General features: G+C 38.0%; 1 protein-coding gene across 1 annotated transcript in view; it reads left to right on the plus strand.

The window, feature by feature from the left end:
* Lipn (lipase family member N) overlaps window positions 1–8234 on the plus strand; it is a 13242-nt gene extending 5008 nt beyond the window's left edge. Inside the window, exons 4-9 of the mRNA XM_005352156.1 lie at window positions 541–650; window positions 2502–2638; window positions 4649–4795; window positions 6279–6350; window positions 6872–6943; window positions 8001–8234. Of these exons, the coding sequence (XP_005352213.1) occupies window positions 541–650; window positions 2502–2638; window positions 4649–4795; window positions 6279–6350; window positions 6872–6943; window positions 8001–8234 (772 nt within the window). The remainder of the gene's footprint in view (window positions 1–540; window positions 651–2501; window positions 2639–4648; window positions 4796–6278; window positions 6351–6871; window positions 6944–8000) is intronic.
* The last annotated feature ends 7211 nt before the right edge of the window (window positions 8235–15445 follow it).

Below are 15445 nucleotides of genomic sequence, written 5' to 3' on the forward strand. Positions count from 1 at the left end.
ATATACACACACAAGTACTAACAATGACATCAGATTAAGTACCTACTAACAGGCAAGTCATTTCTTCCATACAATCTAAGCCCCACAGCAGCCCTATACACCAGGGATTCCCTGTTCATTTTCCAAGGGGACATACTTGCGGTCATAACATTTAGATAACTTCCCTAATGTTGCTCAGCTAGCAAATGGTAGGATCACAAATGACAACAGTGACGGGTATTGAATACCAGTCATCAATACCATAGGGAAATTAGAAGCAAAAAAGAGAATGAAAGCAAGAAAGGGGAGCAAAGAGGAGTGTGAGAAAAGAGAATACAGAACTTGAGAGAGTGTGTGTTACTCGTGCAGTCATCCCTGCTAGGAGAAAATAAACAGAAAAACTGCACAAAGAGAGGCAATAGTCTCCATTTAACTGGGTGCATAATGATACACACCTCGAATATGTAGGTGGCACAGAGCTCCTTTGTGCGAAAGAATCAAGCAAGTGTCTGAGTTTTCAAACTAAAGCTGTATGTATTTATATGTTGTTTCATTTTACAGTTTTGATGAAATGGCCAAATATGACCTCCCAGGAATAATAGACTTTATTGTAGAGAAAACAGGTCAGGAGAAGTTGTACTTCATTGGACATTCACTCGGCACTACAATAGGTATGTTTGTTTACAAAAGTTAATGGTGTCAAAACACAGTTGGAGCTAAGTAATTGCTTGCTATTTATATTGCCCTTCATTCTCTGTCCTGTGCTGGCAATAAACCTCCTAAGGACCTGTGAACTTGTAATCCAAGAGTTATGAGTATGAAGGGCCCAACCAACCTCATTTGGGGCCACGGCCACACACACACACACACACACACACACACACACACACACACACACAACTGTCCAGGTGACATTAGTCTCCAGAAATCGTTCATGTGCAAAACCCAGGGAGGTAATTCTAAAGATAAGGCTTCCAAATGCTTTTTTTATGCTGAGAAAGTAAAGCTTAAATCAACAAGACAAAACAGCAAATCAGAAAAACAGAAGAATCCACATCAGGCACATGCCCATCACAATCCAGATACAAGTTAAGTAAGTTAAAAGCAAGGGCGCAAGTGTAATTTGAACCTACTTGGTCACGTTTGTTTGTGAATTGAAACACAAAAACTTGCTCTAGTAAATCAACTAGATAACTATTTATATGATGCAATATTTACAAAATATCTTTTAGAAAATAAAAATTTATGTAACTTATTTTCTATTTTAAATGTAAAATTATGATTTCCTAGACAGTTGGTTCTTTTAGTTGTTTTTTTTTCTACAGCACTGGGGCTAGAACTCAGTGCCTCAGATATTCTCTGCAAGGACCCTACCACTGAGCCACACACCCAGCCCAAGATTTGCCCAGACGCTTTGAAAAGAAATCAATGCTCTTGTTCCAAAGAAAAAATTTTAAAAAAAATTATATTGACAGAGATTTGAATTTGTTCCTGATCTTCCACTGAAGTTTCCAAGTTTAGGAGACTTAGTCGTGAGAAGCTGTGACATTTTAGAATGAGGAAAACTGCAAGAAACGGTAAATATCATAAGATTTCCACGTTATTCAAGTATACCCATTACTGCCATTACTATTAATCACCAGAAGGAGAGGCTGATCAGTTCTTCATGCTGATAGCAGTTTCTAAGCCTGGGAGAGGAAAAATTTTGAGGTTGTTAGGTTGTTTGTTAACCCTGACTCTAGCATCTAAATATCCGTCCATCAAGGGTAACAACCAAACAACTAACCTCCATGCATTTCCAAACATCCTCTGAAGGCAAGCTGTCTACCTGGCTAAGTGTCAGTGGTCAGCTAATTTCCACAACCTCAATAGTGTTAACATTTCAGTAAGTATTTCTATGTGTGTTTGTGAGTGCATTTCCAGCACAGACACAGCAACGCATCTTGGGAAACTAATCTGCTCAGTGAGATCACTGCGGACCGAAGGGAAACATCTTTACTTTGGGAAGCTAGAAATGGTGTGGGTGGGGTATGAATATCCAACAAGACACCCACGACATTAACAATAACAAAAACAAGCAAGCAAGAAAGCTTGTTTGTGCACCTGCAAACAACTGCAGAAAGAACTGTTTCATTTGTGTCTGTGAACTGGCTGTTTACTTCTAGAAGCACTGTGACTCACCAAGCATCTTAGAATTTAGGACGACCATCACGTATATGTGCACATACGTGCCATTTCTATAGTTTACCAGATCCTCCTTTACCCGCCAGCTACTACCATTTCCCCTAAATGAGTTAAGTGGCTCAGAACAGTATCAGAAAAAGTATGGATTTGTGGCTAGCTAGAACTTAGGTTGGATCATCTTGGCAGAACAACTCAGCGAACCTTTCCAATTCATCTCCAAGATCGGTGCAGTAGGAAGACAAAGCACGACAGAACAGGATCCCACTCAGTCCCATTGATGAAATTTTGTGTGAGTATATCTAATTTTCATGAGATTGTCTTGTCTCCTATTCTCCCAGGGTTTGTAGCCTTTTCCACCATGCCTGAAGTGGCACAAAGAATCAAAATGAATTTTGCCTTGGGTCCCGTGATCTCATTCAAATATCCCACAAGCATTTTTACCAGTTTTTTTCTACTTCCAAAATCCATAATCAAGGTAGGCTCCTTGTTTTGCCAAAATTTATCTCAGGATCTCACTTCATTTCGTAGATCCTTATTATTTTTAAATCTGTATGAAAGAGAGGTCGGAACATTAGGCAAAATCCATAGAAATCAGAGTCCATGAGGATGTACCTGAGGGTTTATGTGTTCCCATGTGTGTATGTCTATGTCAATGTTCTCTATAGGTACGATATGTAATTTGCTAAATTCAGTGTCAGTGACTTACTGAGAGGCATATATAGACTTTCAGCTGAACTGAATCCAAAACCAATATAATGACGACTCATAGATTTTTCTGTTCTGTTTAGTTGGATGGCTCAGTGGGTTCTCAATATCCCATTGGAAGACATTCTTCAAATTACATATGATTGTGAATGTCATGGTTAGACATTAGAAAACCTTTACTGATATGCATTTCTCCATATGAAAGCTTACTCTATTCTATTAAAACACCTAGATTTATTACAGCCCTTCAATATCTTAGAGTTCAAGTATTCATTTAAATACTGTCAATTTTTAAGCTGAAAAATAATTGTTCAATTAGCAATTGTGGATTTGTAATTCCATTTTTTCGAGAGTTGTTTTGGTTTTATCTTCTGTTGGTCTCGGTTTCTTTTTGTCATGGCTACAAATATTATTTCTTGAAGCATAATATTAATAGTTTGTTGATATTGTCCTTTGAGTTTGGAATGGTTATAAACATAAATTTGTACAAAAGTGAAGCCAGAAAGTTAGATAATCACAATAATTCTTGCAAAAGAAGATGAGGCCCTGCTCTGGGACAGCTTTGGGATAGAGTTGTGGGCATGAAAGGGAATATTAGTGAGCACACGGACGCAAGCACATTAGTAAGCATGCCTTCCACACATGGAAAATATATTCCTATGGTCAAATGACTGGTTACACACCAATTTCATTGCCTTGTTGACTCTGAGCAGAGGGAATTTAATGATTTCAAAATATGTTGTCATCGGTTAGCTTTGACTACTATCTACATCTGGGCAGGGTTGATTGAATTGATCTGTTTCTTGTCTGTCTGTTCATCTGTCTGCCTTCCTTCTTTCCTTCCTTCCTTCCTTCCTTCCTTCCTTCCTTTCTTCTTCCATCCTTCATTCCTTCTTTCATGCCTTCCTTCCTTCCTTTCTGCCTCCCTCCCTCCTTCTCTTTCTCTCATTCTTTCTTTTGTTGATCTTTTGAGACTCCCACTAAATTAGTATGACAGTCTTCCTGTCTCTAACTCCTGGATCACCACACTCAGCTGACTAAACTAGTTTGTTAAGTGAACATCCATCTATAAATATATCAGTTTTATAAAAAACATGTTGCTCTTCTCACATACACCAGATGTGAGTCTGATTTTTGTGTCTTCTCTATATGCATTCCCTATTGTCAGAGGTCCTGCCTCTTTAAGACCTAGCTCTCTGACTCCCTCACCATTGATTTTCTGTGCAGCTCCTAGACTAAACAGGAGATCTGCCCTAGCTTATATTCACAAGCCTGGGATATTTTCACATGCTGTCCTTGTGGTATTTGATGCGTAGCAGCAAATTCTCTTTGGTATTTTATTTTCCATTTTTCATCATGAATAATGGTTAGTTTAGGACAGAAATACACAGCTAATATATACATGAAAAATATTGATAAGACCCTCATCGGTTAGCTTTCAATATAATAGTTCATCTTAAAATGAAAACCTCATTCATCTTTCTTACCACTGATTGAGAAACTTGGAAATCACTAATTAGTCAGATTACAGGAGAGATCTACCATGGAGAAGTGAACTTGGAGTCAAAGACTGCTTACTACAATTTATGACCTTCTGTATTTGGAAACAGATGCCTACTGCCCTTCCCCTAAGTTATTTTTTGTCTCCTTGACTATAGAAAATAAATGCAAATGCAAAAAGATTCCCAAATTGGTTCATTCTTATAACTAAGAAAATATCAAAAAACTTGAGGAAACATCTTAAAAGGATATTCTTTCTTTTTTTTTTTTATTTCCATAGCTTATGTTTGGTACCAAAGGTTTTTTTTTAGAAGATAAGAAGGCAAAGGCATCTTACATCAAAATCTGCAACAAAAAACTACTCCGACCATTGTGTAGTGAGTTTATGTCCCTGTGGGCTGGATTCAACAAAAAAAATATGAATATGGTATGTATACTAACTAAGTAAGCATTTGATGATTGAAGAAATTCCAGCTTTCATTTTTATTATTTATTTCTTATATTATATAAATGCATAGGCATTACAAGCCCTTGAAGGCATATATTTGATATGCATGAAGGATTAGGTATGTCAACAGACCATGAACATGAGGAAACAGGAAGGAAAGACTCATTCCATTGTCTGTCAAAATTAGGAGACTGAACACTTTCTAATAAGTGTTAAGAATATTCCCACATGCTTGAGAGCAGCTGCGACTAAGGTGGTTTCAGTTTACTTCATTTTGGTAAATTAAACTAAAAATAGAAATCTAGGAAAGGAGAAGTTTGAGTAAGCAGTGCATTTATTATGTTGGTGTAGCCAGTAACTCAAGATTTGGGATTCAAGGAAAATTAACTGTTTAATATGGAAAGTCTAACACAGAAGAGAAAGAAATCTCTGAAGAAGAAATTAAAGTTCTGTTTTATTAGCAACTCATTTCTTCTGTTACTGAGAATTCAAGAAGAAGGAGTCTAAATTTTCAGAGTGGTTGCACAGCTATCCCTATTATAGTCTAATGAGAATTTGCCAGTCGTTAATTAGAAAGAATACGAGACAGTTAAAATGAATCCAGTTCCTAAGAACTGCTCACCATCCATCTCGTCCCTGTGCTGTTAAAGGCGACAGCCACGAGGAGCCACTGATCAAGGCCTTTTTGTTCAGAAGTTAGAATGCTTAATAGTTTCCCTGAATATGCATCATAACATCTAAGGTACAGGTATGATTATCTGACTCCATCATCTTCGCCTCTATGATCTCCACAAAGATTAAAGCAATCTTTGAAAGGATTCCAGCTTTATGCTTACAGTATGTTTTCTCTCCACAGGAACCTAGCAGGTTGATAACATGATTTTTAGTCTGTTTGTGTATTTATTTCTATGGTTTTCTGAGACATAGCTTCACACTGTAGCCTAGATTGGCCTTGTACCCATAATGATCTTCCTGCCTCTGCTTCCTACCCCACCACCCAGTGCTAGGGTTAAAGATGTGCCCTTTCATATCTACTAAGTTAATATATTTATTTGTAGTTAAAAAAATAAAGCCCAAATTAAATGATTTGGCCAGAGTTCTAAAGATGATAACTAACAAAATGTGGTCCTGAACCCCAGGATCTGTGTCAACCTACATGTCTGCTTAGCACACACCACACCTGTACCTATCTAAATACACAGTTCCTGGGCTTGCACATAACACTTCCCTTGGCTGTTTCACCTGCACCAAGATTCAGACAGTGCAGATTGTTTCCCTGAGGAAACCCATGCCTGTGTCACCCTAGGTCTGCTCACAGTTAGATGTTTCACATAGACACATATTCATAGGGATGGTTCACCTGTCTTTTTCAAAGCACGAGGATTTGTTATGAACTCTTCACTGGTCTCTGTTTCTGAGAGACATGGTTCATTTCCTTGAATGGCTGTTTTTAACTTCCTAGAGTCGATTGGATGTGTACATGTCACATGCTCCCACGGGATCATCAATCCAGAACATCCTACATATAAAACAGGTAACAGCTTTCTCACGGAAAGTCAGCCCATCCTTGTCTCAGTTAATGGCATAGGTCATACTTCACTCTTGCAATGGGCTTGTCTCTAGAAGCTTAGAAACTGTCTCTGTTTTTGCTCTTGTTGCCTCTTCAAATACTGATTTGCCTGGACTTGAGGAGAAAGAGTGTTATGGTAGAGAGAGAGCAAGTGTAACACAAATCAATCCCATTGTAGACTAGAGCTGGTAAAATACGCATTCAGCCTCAGTAAAAGGCACCCTGAAATGAGTTGAAGTTTCCTCCAAGAGAGAAGGGTCTGAGACTTGGCTTTCTAATGGGGCTTACTTTTCCGTGGGTTTCTTCTTCAAACTAAGGAAACCCATCTTTGTCTGTCTATTGGACAACATGCTCTGTCTTTAAGATGTTTTCTTCCTTCTGAGAACCCAGAGCCCTTTTTCCTCCCCACCTGGTTATTTCTCCAAGCGTCGCTGTAGATCTCATGACTCTTGCCCTGAATCTCCTCTCTAAAACTTTGGTTGCAGCTTTACAGATCTGATGAATTCAGAGCTTATGACTGGGGAAGTGAAGCTGAAAATATGAAGCATTACAACCAGGTGAGCCACTCGGAGCCCCCAGGATAGGGTGGGAAATTATTGTAATGGGGAATTATTGGAGGCAGAAGAATTCTATATGCTCACATCTAATATTTATACTGAGACTTTTAAAATTATTAGTCTGCAGAACTTTGTGGTTAGAAATAAAAGAAGCATACAAAAAAGAGTAAGTTACTTGCATTCTCTCTACCTAGAGGTGATAGATATATTAATATTTTATCTCGATTTTCTTAGCATGTAGATTAGCTTTATACACTTGTTATTCTTGCTTCTTTATTTTAAATTACATAAGAAACAACCAATGTCACTGGAAAGTTTTTGAAACAAAAAATTTGAAGGGTGCCTAATAATGGAAATTGTTTCACAAGAATCTTAACTAGTATGCTGGTAAATACATCCACAGTTCTGATGGAAACAAACATAGAACTGTAGACTCATTTAGCATCATGCTCTTAATAAGCCATTGGCCACTTTTCTCACAGTAGGGATTGGACTTCTAGGTGTGAAATAAACACATTGGTGCTGAATTTTGAATTGGCTTTTCTACAAAAAGCCGAGTTCTTATTTATTTTTAAACCTGAGGCCCTCCAGTTTTCCCAGTAGCTAAGAGCTCCTACTTTGAGACACAGTCATAGGCAAAAAGAGACACTGGGCATGGTTTAGTGGACCTCAAAGTCCACTCCCAGCAATACATCTTCTCCAACAAAGCCACTCTTCCCAATCCTTCCCAAACAGTTCCACCAACGGATGACCAATTTTTCAAATATATGAGTTTATGGGGGTCATTCTTATTCAAACCACCACACCTGTCAAAACCCAACTCCCTTAAAAGTCTGTATCTAAGTGCCTAGCTAGCTATCTTTCCTTGTGCATTCCCTTCCCAAACTCCTTGAAGGCAGGGATCATTCATTGTGTGGGAACTTTTCACCCTTCACTCTCTCATTGTCTAAGAGAGTTATGCTCATAGCAGATGCTCACTTTGCAGGCTTTCTGTTATTTCAAGTTCATATGCTGCTAATGAAGAGTGTCTTTCATGATTGTTTTTTGTCTCTCTCAGAGTCGCCCTCCCATCTATGACCTGACAGCCATGAAGGTGCCCACTGCCATTTGGGCTGGTGGACATGATGTCCTCATAACACCTCAAGATGTGGCCAGGATACTTCCCCAAGTTACAAATCTACGCTACTTCAAACTCTTTCCAGATTGGAACCATTTTGATTTTGTCTGGGGCCTTGATGCCCCTCAAAGACTGTACAGTAAAATCATAGGTTTGATGAGAGAATATCTCTAAACCCAGATCATTTTCAATCAAAATGTGCTTCCAAGCCCATGGATGGCTTTAGGAAAAACGCTGGTGAATGTTGAGGTTGCCTGCAGCATTCATTCCCTTGCTATTGTTGAAGTGTTCCTGAGTCTCAGTACTCCACCTAGGAATGATGACTTGTGCTTCTCAAAGAAATGTCTAACTCTGAAATTCCAGGGTGTTATCTCCTTGATGAAGATCAGAAGCAGACTCTCTTATGAAGACAATATAATCTAGCGAACATTTCTTTGCTAAAGGTATAATTGAGAGACTTGTTAAAAGAGGACTTTTTCAGAAGCTGAGGGTGTACCTCAGGTGGTAGAGTGTTAGCCTAGCATGCACACAGTCTTGTGTTTGAACCTCATATATATGCTCTCCTCTTTTTCAAAGAATTAAATGTAGGCATGAGAATGTGGCCTAAAGAGAAAAACTTGATCAAGGCAGCCATTGGAGTACATATTATGCGGTTGTGACTTGGTCATACCTGAAGTCAAAATTTGACCGGAAGGCATTATAAACAAAGCACAAAACAAATCTTAGTTCACATCAACAAACCCATAAAAAAAAAAAAACAGTACTATGGAAAACTATTAAATTTGTGTTTTTCAGATGCCTATTATAATGCTATAAACTGGCAGGTGTTTATTTGGGAAAATGAACTAAAAATGAATTGTTAATTACTAAAACTAACATAAGGCAATGACTGAAACAAGGATAAATTAATAAGGCTAACTGATAACAGAAAGCCTAGTTTAGAGCTGAAACGAAGTTTAAGAAAAAGGGAGAAAAAAAGAAAGAGAGGAAGGCAGGAAGGAAGGGAGGAGAGAAAAAAAAGAAAGGTCTCCTTGGGACTAAGGCGATGATGGCTCCATAGATAAGAACATTTTCTGTGCAAGCATGGAGTTTGAGTTCAAATGAAAAATTGAGTGTGTTTGTATATGCCTGCAACCCCAGAATTGTGTTGGGGAATAGACAGGAGGATGACTGGGGTTTGCTGGCCTTCAACCTAGCTCCAAGTTCACTGAGAGACCCTGCTTCAAGGCAATAGGTTAGAAAGTAATAGAGTAGGTAGGACACCTGACATTCCTCTGATCTTAATACCTACTCACAGACAACCGCCACTTACACACAAGTGTGTGACACACTTATGCACAACACACAGTCTCTCACATATATAGAAATGTAAATAGATAAATGAATAAAATAGCCCTATTTCCATCTCTAAAAGGCTCTGCACTTTGATTATAGAATTTAATAGAGAGAAAGAAGTAGCATAAAGTTTTATCATCAGCTCTTGTATTCCTGGATGGTGTGAACTTGGAAGAGTCCCTTACCTTCTATGAAGATTCAATTAAGAAAAACTGTTAGCTGTCCTCAGGGAATCATAGAAAAATGATACAGTCTAATTGAACTTAAAATAGGTAAGGCAGAACACTAGTATTTGCATGTAATACCACATTTCTCAGAAGCTGCCTACCTACCATCTAACCACACCAATAAAATATTCGTAATTTATCATTATGTTAACTGCAGTGTTTATAAAATGTGATGACTACATCAAACATTAGAGAATTCAGTTTAAGTGTATAACCTTCAATAGTTTTACATTTTTACTTTTGAAAATAATTAACTAAATGCAATTTCAGGAACTTTACTGAGCTTTTCAAAGAATCCAATATAGTTTTCACACATGCGATACGCCCATTTCATCAAATTACCCCACATTAATGAAATGATTCAACTGTAATAGTAAGTCTAAGAGACCACGTGTGTTTGAGAATGCTTTAAAGGCATATGATTCAGTTTGCAGGCAGAGTGAAGTGTGTGGTTGTACAGAATGAGTGGGCTACTAGCCATTGACAGTGGTGAATCTATACAAGGGGAAAACCAGGGCCCCCTTTGTACATTCTTAGTCTCATTAATAAAATAATTTAGGAACAGACACAAATGGAAATACCAGGACATTTTATTAGAGTTTAGAAGAAAAACCATAGGGTGGGCCAGTAGTAAAACCTCAACTACTTCCCAGAGGAAAAATGAAGCAAGAAGGGAAAAGCCATGTTACTCAAGCTGGCATGAGAACCATTTGGGAAAGAAGGAAGCTTTAGAGAAAAAATAAGGAAATTCAAACTATTGTGCATGGAAGAGAGACCAAAGTGCAAAGGAAAGCATGATTTAAAAACAAAGAGAAAAAAAGATAAATATATGCTTTTCTGAATAGTTTGGAAAAGCAAACAGGCAAACTTATATGACCCAGTATGACTTCAACCCTTAAATTTCTACTCTAGGGTTGGGGATTCTGGAAAGGAAACGCCCAGTATCTTGTGGAACACCTAATTATTCCTCCCATCTCTTTAGCATGCCTTAAGGTGAGCACACCTCCCTTGCCAAAGTGGTTGAACCAGCTCTACTGGAATGTTAGGTCTTCACCCAAGCTAGAGACCCTATTTTCCTCAGCAGGAGGTCTCGCCTCCCGAGACTCCAACAGAGGCACTGAACATGGTTTATAAGAATACAGTAAAACCTCATTATCACAGAAACCTGATTAAAGAGTGCTAAGTTAGGAGAATTCCTATTAAAGCAACACAGTGGAGCAAACAATTCAATGGCTTCCAGCGGCAGAGTTCTTTTACATGTTTACAAGTCTGTAAATTTGTCTGCTTCTGGATAAAATCTCTTGGATTCCGGTTCAAAGTCATAGGGTAGGTTCAAGTCTGTTCTGCATATCTTCTTCCTCGAAGGAACAACTCTTGGGATTATTCTTTTCATGATATATCCCAGAAGAAAAGAAGGCATAAGCCGCAGTAGCTCACTTAAACCCCTGCTGCCTTCACAGGGCTCATTCAGGTCATATGACCAAGCCTAATCCCATGGAATGGGTAGTTGACCTCATCTATCATGGAAGACTGCAAATAACAGGGCACAAAAATAATTAAGTAGCCAGGAGTGAGCAATTAAGAAAAAGAATTCATTCAACCACACTCAGGTGCAAAAGATAAAATTACAAAATAGACTACAAATTAAATCTCTCCTGTACTCTGTTTATACGTTGTTTCTTTCCATGACAACAGCTCTTAGCAATGTGTTTTGTACATCTTTCCATGACTATATCACAAACACCCTTAAAAATTAGGTTATCCACTTAATTTTAATCACCCAATTGTAGCATTCTGTAAATGCTTTTCTTTACCTTCATCTTTGGTCACTAAATTTATCCCAACCAGCTCATCATCCAAAGCATCATTGTAACTACCTCAAATTCATTATTAACAGAGATTTAAATGGGTTAGAATCTTTAGTAATTTTACGTAGTGGATAATATAAGACTATTGTGCATGTGTCCATGTAGATGTCATTTGTATCTATAATATAAATAAACTATGTAAACATTATTTCTATCTATAGTATAAGTACAATGATGTAGCAATGTTGGTTTAAAGAATACATGAACTTTATAATTCAACTTTATATTGTAGTCATAGGGAGATTTTATTGTTTAGTATGAAGTACCCCTTTAATAGAATTTTGTATATTTTTGAATATTTTGTAAAAATTGACAAATGAGAACATAGTGAGGAATTGAGCTGGAGGTAGAAAGAGAAGCCCAGTTAAGTTTAATGCTGTGTGTATGTAAAGGGCTGACCTTCTGGAAATTCATTGTATAAATCAGCTCGGCCTCAAATTCAGAAATCCCCTACCTCTGCCCTCCGAATGCTGGAATTAAAGGCCTGCACCACCACTGCCTGGGTTTCCCTTTGTCTTAGAAGCAAGGCAGGAAGGTGCTGAGGGTGTTATCAAAAGGGGACCCATTCATTAGACTGCTACAAAGGTCACTCTGGTTGCCGCACAGAAAGCGAAGTAAAAAGGACCAACAGCAGATCATGAACAAACATGTACAACTGAGACAGGCCAGTCCCTTCTTGCTGCACTCTCTGAAAGAAACCATGCCTGGAGAAGCCAGAACCAGTTCTGGGACCTGCTGGCAAGTCCCCAAGCTGCTGGTTGCTGCAGGCACTCTTCTCTCAAAACCAGCTTTCCAGTCACATTTTTATGAGCACTGAAGGGTGACAGTGATCACCATGAAAATCACATGAAAATGAAACACTGCCTTTTATACAATGGACACGATGAGTATTAGGTCATTTTAGTAAATAAGTTTAAAATATGATCTGGTAAAATAGATACAAGAAAATTCAGGGTTCCATGATAATAACATAATGTCTATTATATTTTACCAATTTTACATGTCTTTATAGATATGGTACAGTTGTCCAGTGGAAGGTGGTTAAAATATTAAATTTAAGAACACATGAAATTAAATGTAACCCATGTATTTTCTTAACTAAATTGTGCATATGGATTATTTGTTTATAGCTAAAATAGTCTTCACTATTAAAACTTCTTTGGTCTTGGCCGCAGTGTATATACATGCTCCATGAGTTTTCCACATATGGGTTGTCACGTCTTAGTGGGTTAACCTTTTGCAGAGGTCACATAAAAGCATCAGAAAACACAGATACTTACATTACAATTCATAACAGTAGCAAAGTTATATTTATGAAGTGATAACAAAAATAATTTTATGGTTGGGGGTCACCACAACATGAGGAACTGTACTAATGGGTCACTGGTATAAGAGGTTCTTCTGTATTTGTGTTGCTTTCATTGGTTATTAAAGAAACTGCCTTGGCCTATCTCAGGGCAGATCTCAGGTAGGCGGGGAAGTCAGAACAGAATTCTGGGAAGAAGGACAGAGTGGCAGACACCATGAATCTCTGGCCTGAGACGGACATAGGTTAGAATCTTGCCAGTAAGCCACAGTCACGTGGTGATATAATATTTAATAGAAATGGGTTAATCAAGATGTGAGAGTTAGCCAATAAGAGGCTAGAGCTAATAGGCCAAGCAGTAATTTAATTAATACAATTTCTGTCTGGTTATTTTGGGGGTTAAGCTAGCAGGGCATGATGGAACAAAGGGGCCCCTGTGCTCCATACACGGGGTCACAGTGTTAGGAAGGTTGAACATCACTGAAGTAGAGAACACTGAAGTCAACCCCTCTTTGTCTAACCACCTTCTACATTTATGTACCATCCTGTGTGTGAATTACTCTGATAACCAAATCAATCGACTAAGACCAGAGAGCTAATTTTATTTTGAAGGGCACCTATTTTTTATATGTTTTACCAATAAGAGCCCTTTTAAAAATCTATCTTTTATGTTATGAAATTCAACTCTTACCTAAGGGTCTCCTGGAAACTACTAAAGATCACTATCTAATCATGCCTCTGTGAGGTCATGTCAACAGTGTGGGATGCAGAAGTTAGATCACCAAGAACAGAAGGTAATGATATAGAACTGGGGTGGATCAGAAGGAAAATTACCATGCGATCCATGAGCTTTGATATGGGGATACAAAGAAGCTGAGAATGGCCTTCTGCTTTAATTTTGTTTGGTTTGATTTTGGTTTGAGTTTGGGTTTTCTGGGATTGTCTCTCTATGTAGCCCAGGCTGTCCCTAAACACAACTCTCCTGCCTTAGTCTCCCAAAGGTTAAGATTGCGTACATCACCACATTTGGCTTAGGATTTGTATGGTATAATACTGTGGCTACTTTTCTGATAAAATAAGATACATAAGTGTTAGAGATTATGAAAATGCAAATATTATGAAGATTTGTAACTACAGAGTTCTTAAATTCTCTATGCTATTTTAATACATACCTACATTTCTGTCTTTGTCTAGCTTTTACCTTTTATTCCCTGCTAGCTTTCCCATATCTCTCAGTCTTTTACATTTTTTGGAGAAGGAAAAAGTATTGAATTTTGTTAAGTGTATATGCCTGGCATGTCTTTTGGTGCCCAAGTGACAAAACATCTTCTCTTCAGAAGTTGGCAGACTCTCATTTGCCTTCTGGGCTTTGGCATTACAGCAAAGAAATCTGAAGTCACAATTGTTATGAACTCATTTTTTAGATAACCTGTTGTAATTTTTTAAAAAAGTATTATGTATTGGTTTATATGATTGTGTCTTTTATGTTTTATCATTAAAATTATTATGCATATGATGTTCAAGTAAATTCCTTGAAATTATATTTTACCGTGATCTTTTTCCACCCCACACTAGTAGGTTTTTTTCCAACTTACGTGGTCTATGTCATGTATTTAAATACCTATGTGTCCATTCTTCGTTTCAGCCCTTGGATCTAACGTGTCCAAGGAAAATCAGTTCTCTACTTCATTTGCCGAGCATCTGCCATTGGGTTGTCTCTGTGGTTTAGTGATAAACTACTTCTCAGGGTTGCTGGCATTTATTAGGATATTCAGTCATGTGCATGTTAGCTTGTAGTGTCTCTATCTGTGTATATTTTTATCTTGTTCATGTTCTTTCTCTTCCAAACAATGGCATTTTTCATTACAAAGAAAAGTTATTCTAACATTAAAAAACTGTGTAGAAAACAATACAACAAACACCTTCACTAGCTGCCCCGTAAGTGTAAACAGGGTGTTACAAACAGAATTTCTCTCTCTACCACTTCTAGAATATTTTCTGCATCCTTTCATATGAATCTCCACATCTTTCTACTTGTGAATATTCGATTACAAATGCGCTTTCACATCACACATGAGGGTGCATATTGTGTTTACATGTAACACATTACATATGAAAGGTACCTTTAGACAGTTAGGGGTGCTGAGATGATGAGGTCACCCTATTTGGGGGGATTGGGTTGGGTTTGAGATTACATTGGCCCAGTGTAATTATAGGAGCCTTAAGAGGTGGACACAAGAAGATCAAAGCCAGAACTGAAAGATACAATGAAGCCAGGATTGGAGTTGTGGGTTAAGAGCCAGGGAGAGAAAACCATCTCCTAGGAGAAAAAGCTGGAAAAGGGAAGAAAGCAGATTCTCACCTGAAGTGTCCAGATCCCTCTGGTATCTTGATTATAGAACCACAACCTCCACCATCTATCAGAATAAATGTCTGTGCATTTAAATCACATCTGTGGTACTGGTTGCAGCAGCCACCGGAAACTAAACATGTGGAGATGAATTGTCACGCCATGCAGTACTATGCTGTCTCGTACCCTGCCCAACATTGCAGTTTAGATCTTTTTTTTTGTTTTGTTTTGTTTGTTTTGTTTTTCGAGACAGGGTTTCTCTGTGGCTTTGGAGCCTGTCCTGGAACTAGCTCTGTAGA

Source organism: Microtus ochrogaster, chromosome 8, assembly GCF_000317375.1.
Source record: "Microtus ochrogaster isolate Prairie Vole_2 chromosome 8, MicOch1.0, whole genome shotgun sequence".
Taxonomy (NCBI): domain Eukaryota; kingdom Metazoa; phylum Chordata; class Mammalia; order Rodentia; family Cricetidae; genus Microtus; species Microtus ochrogaster.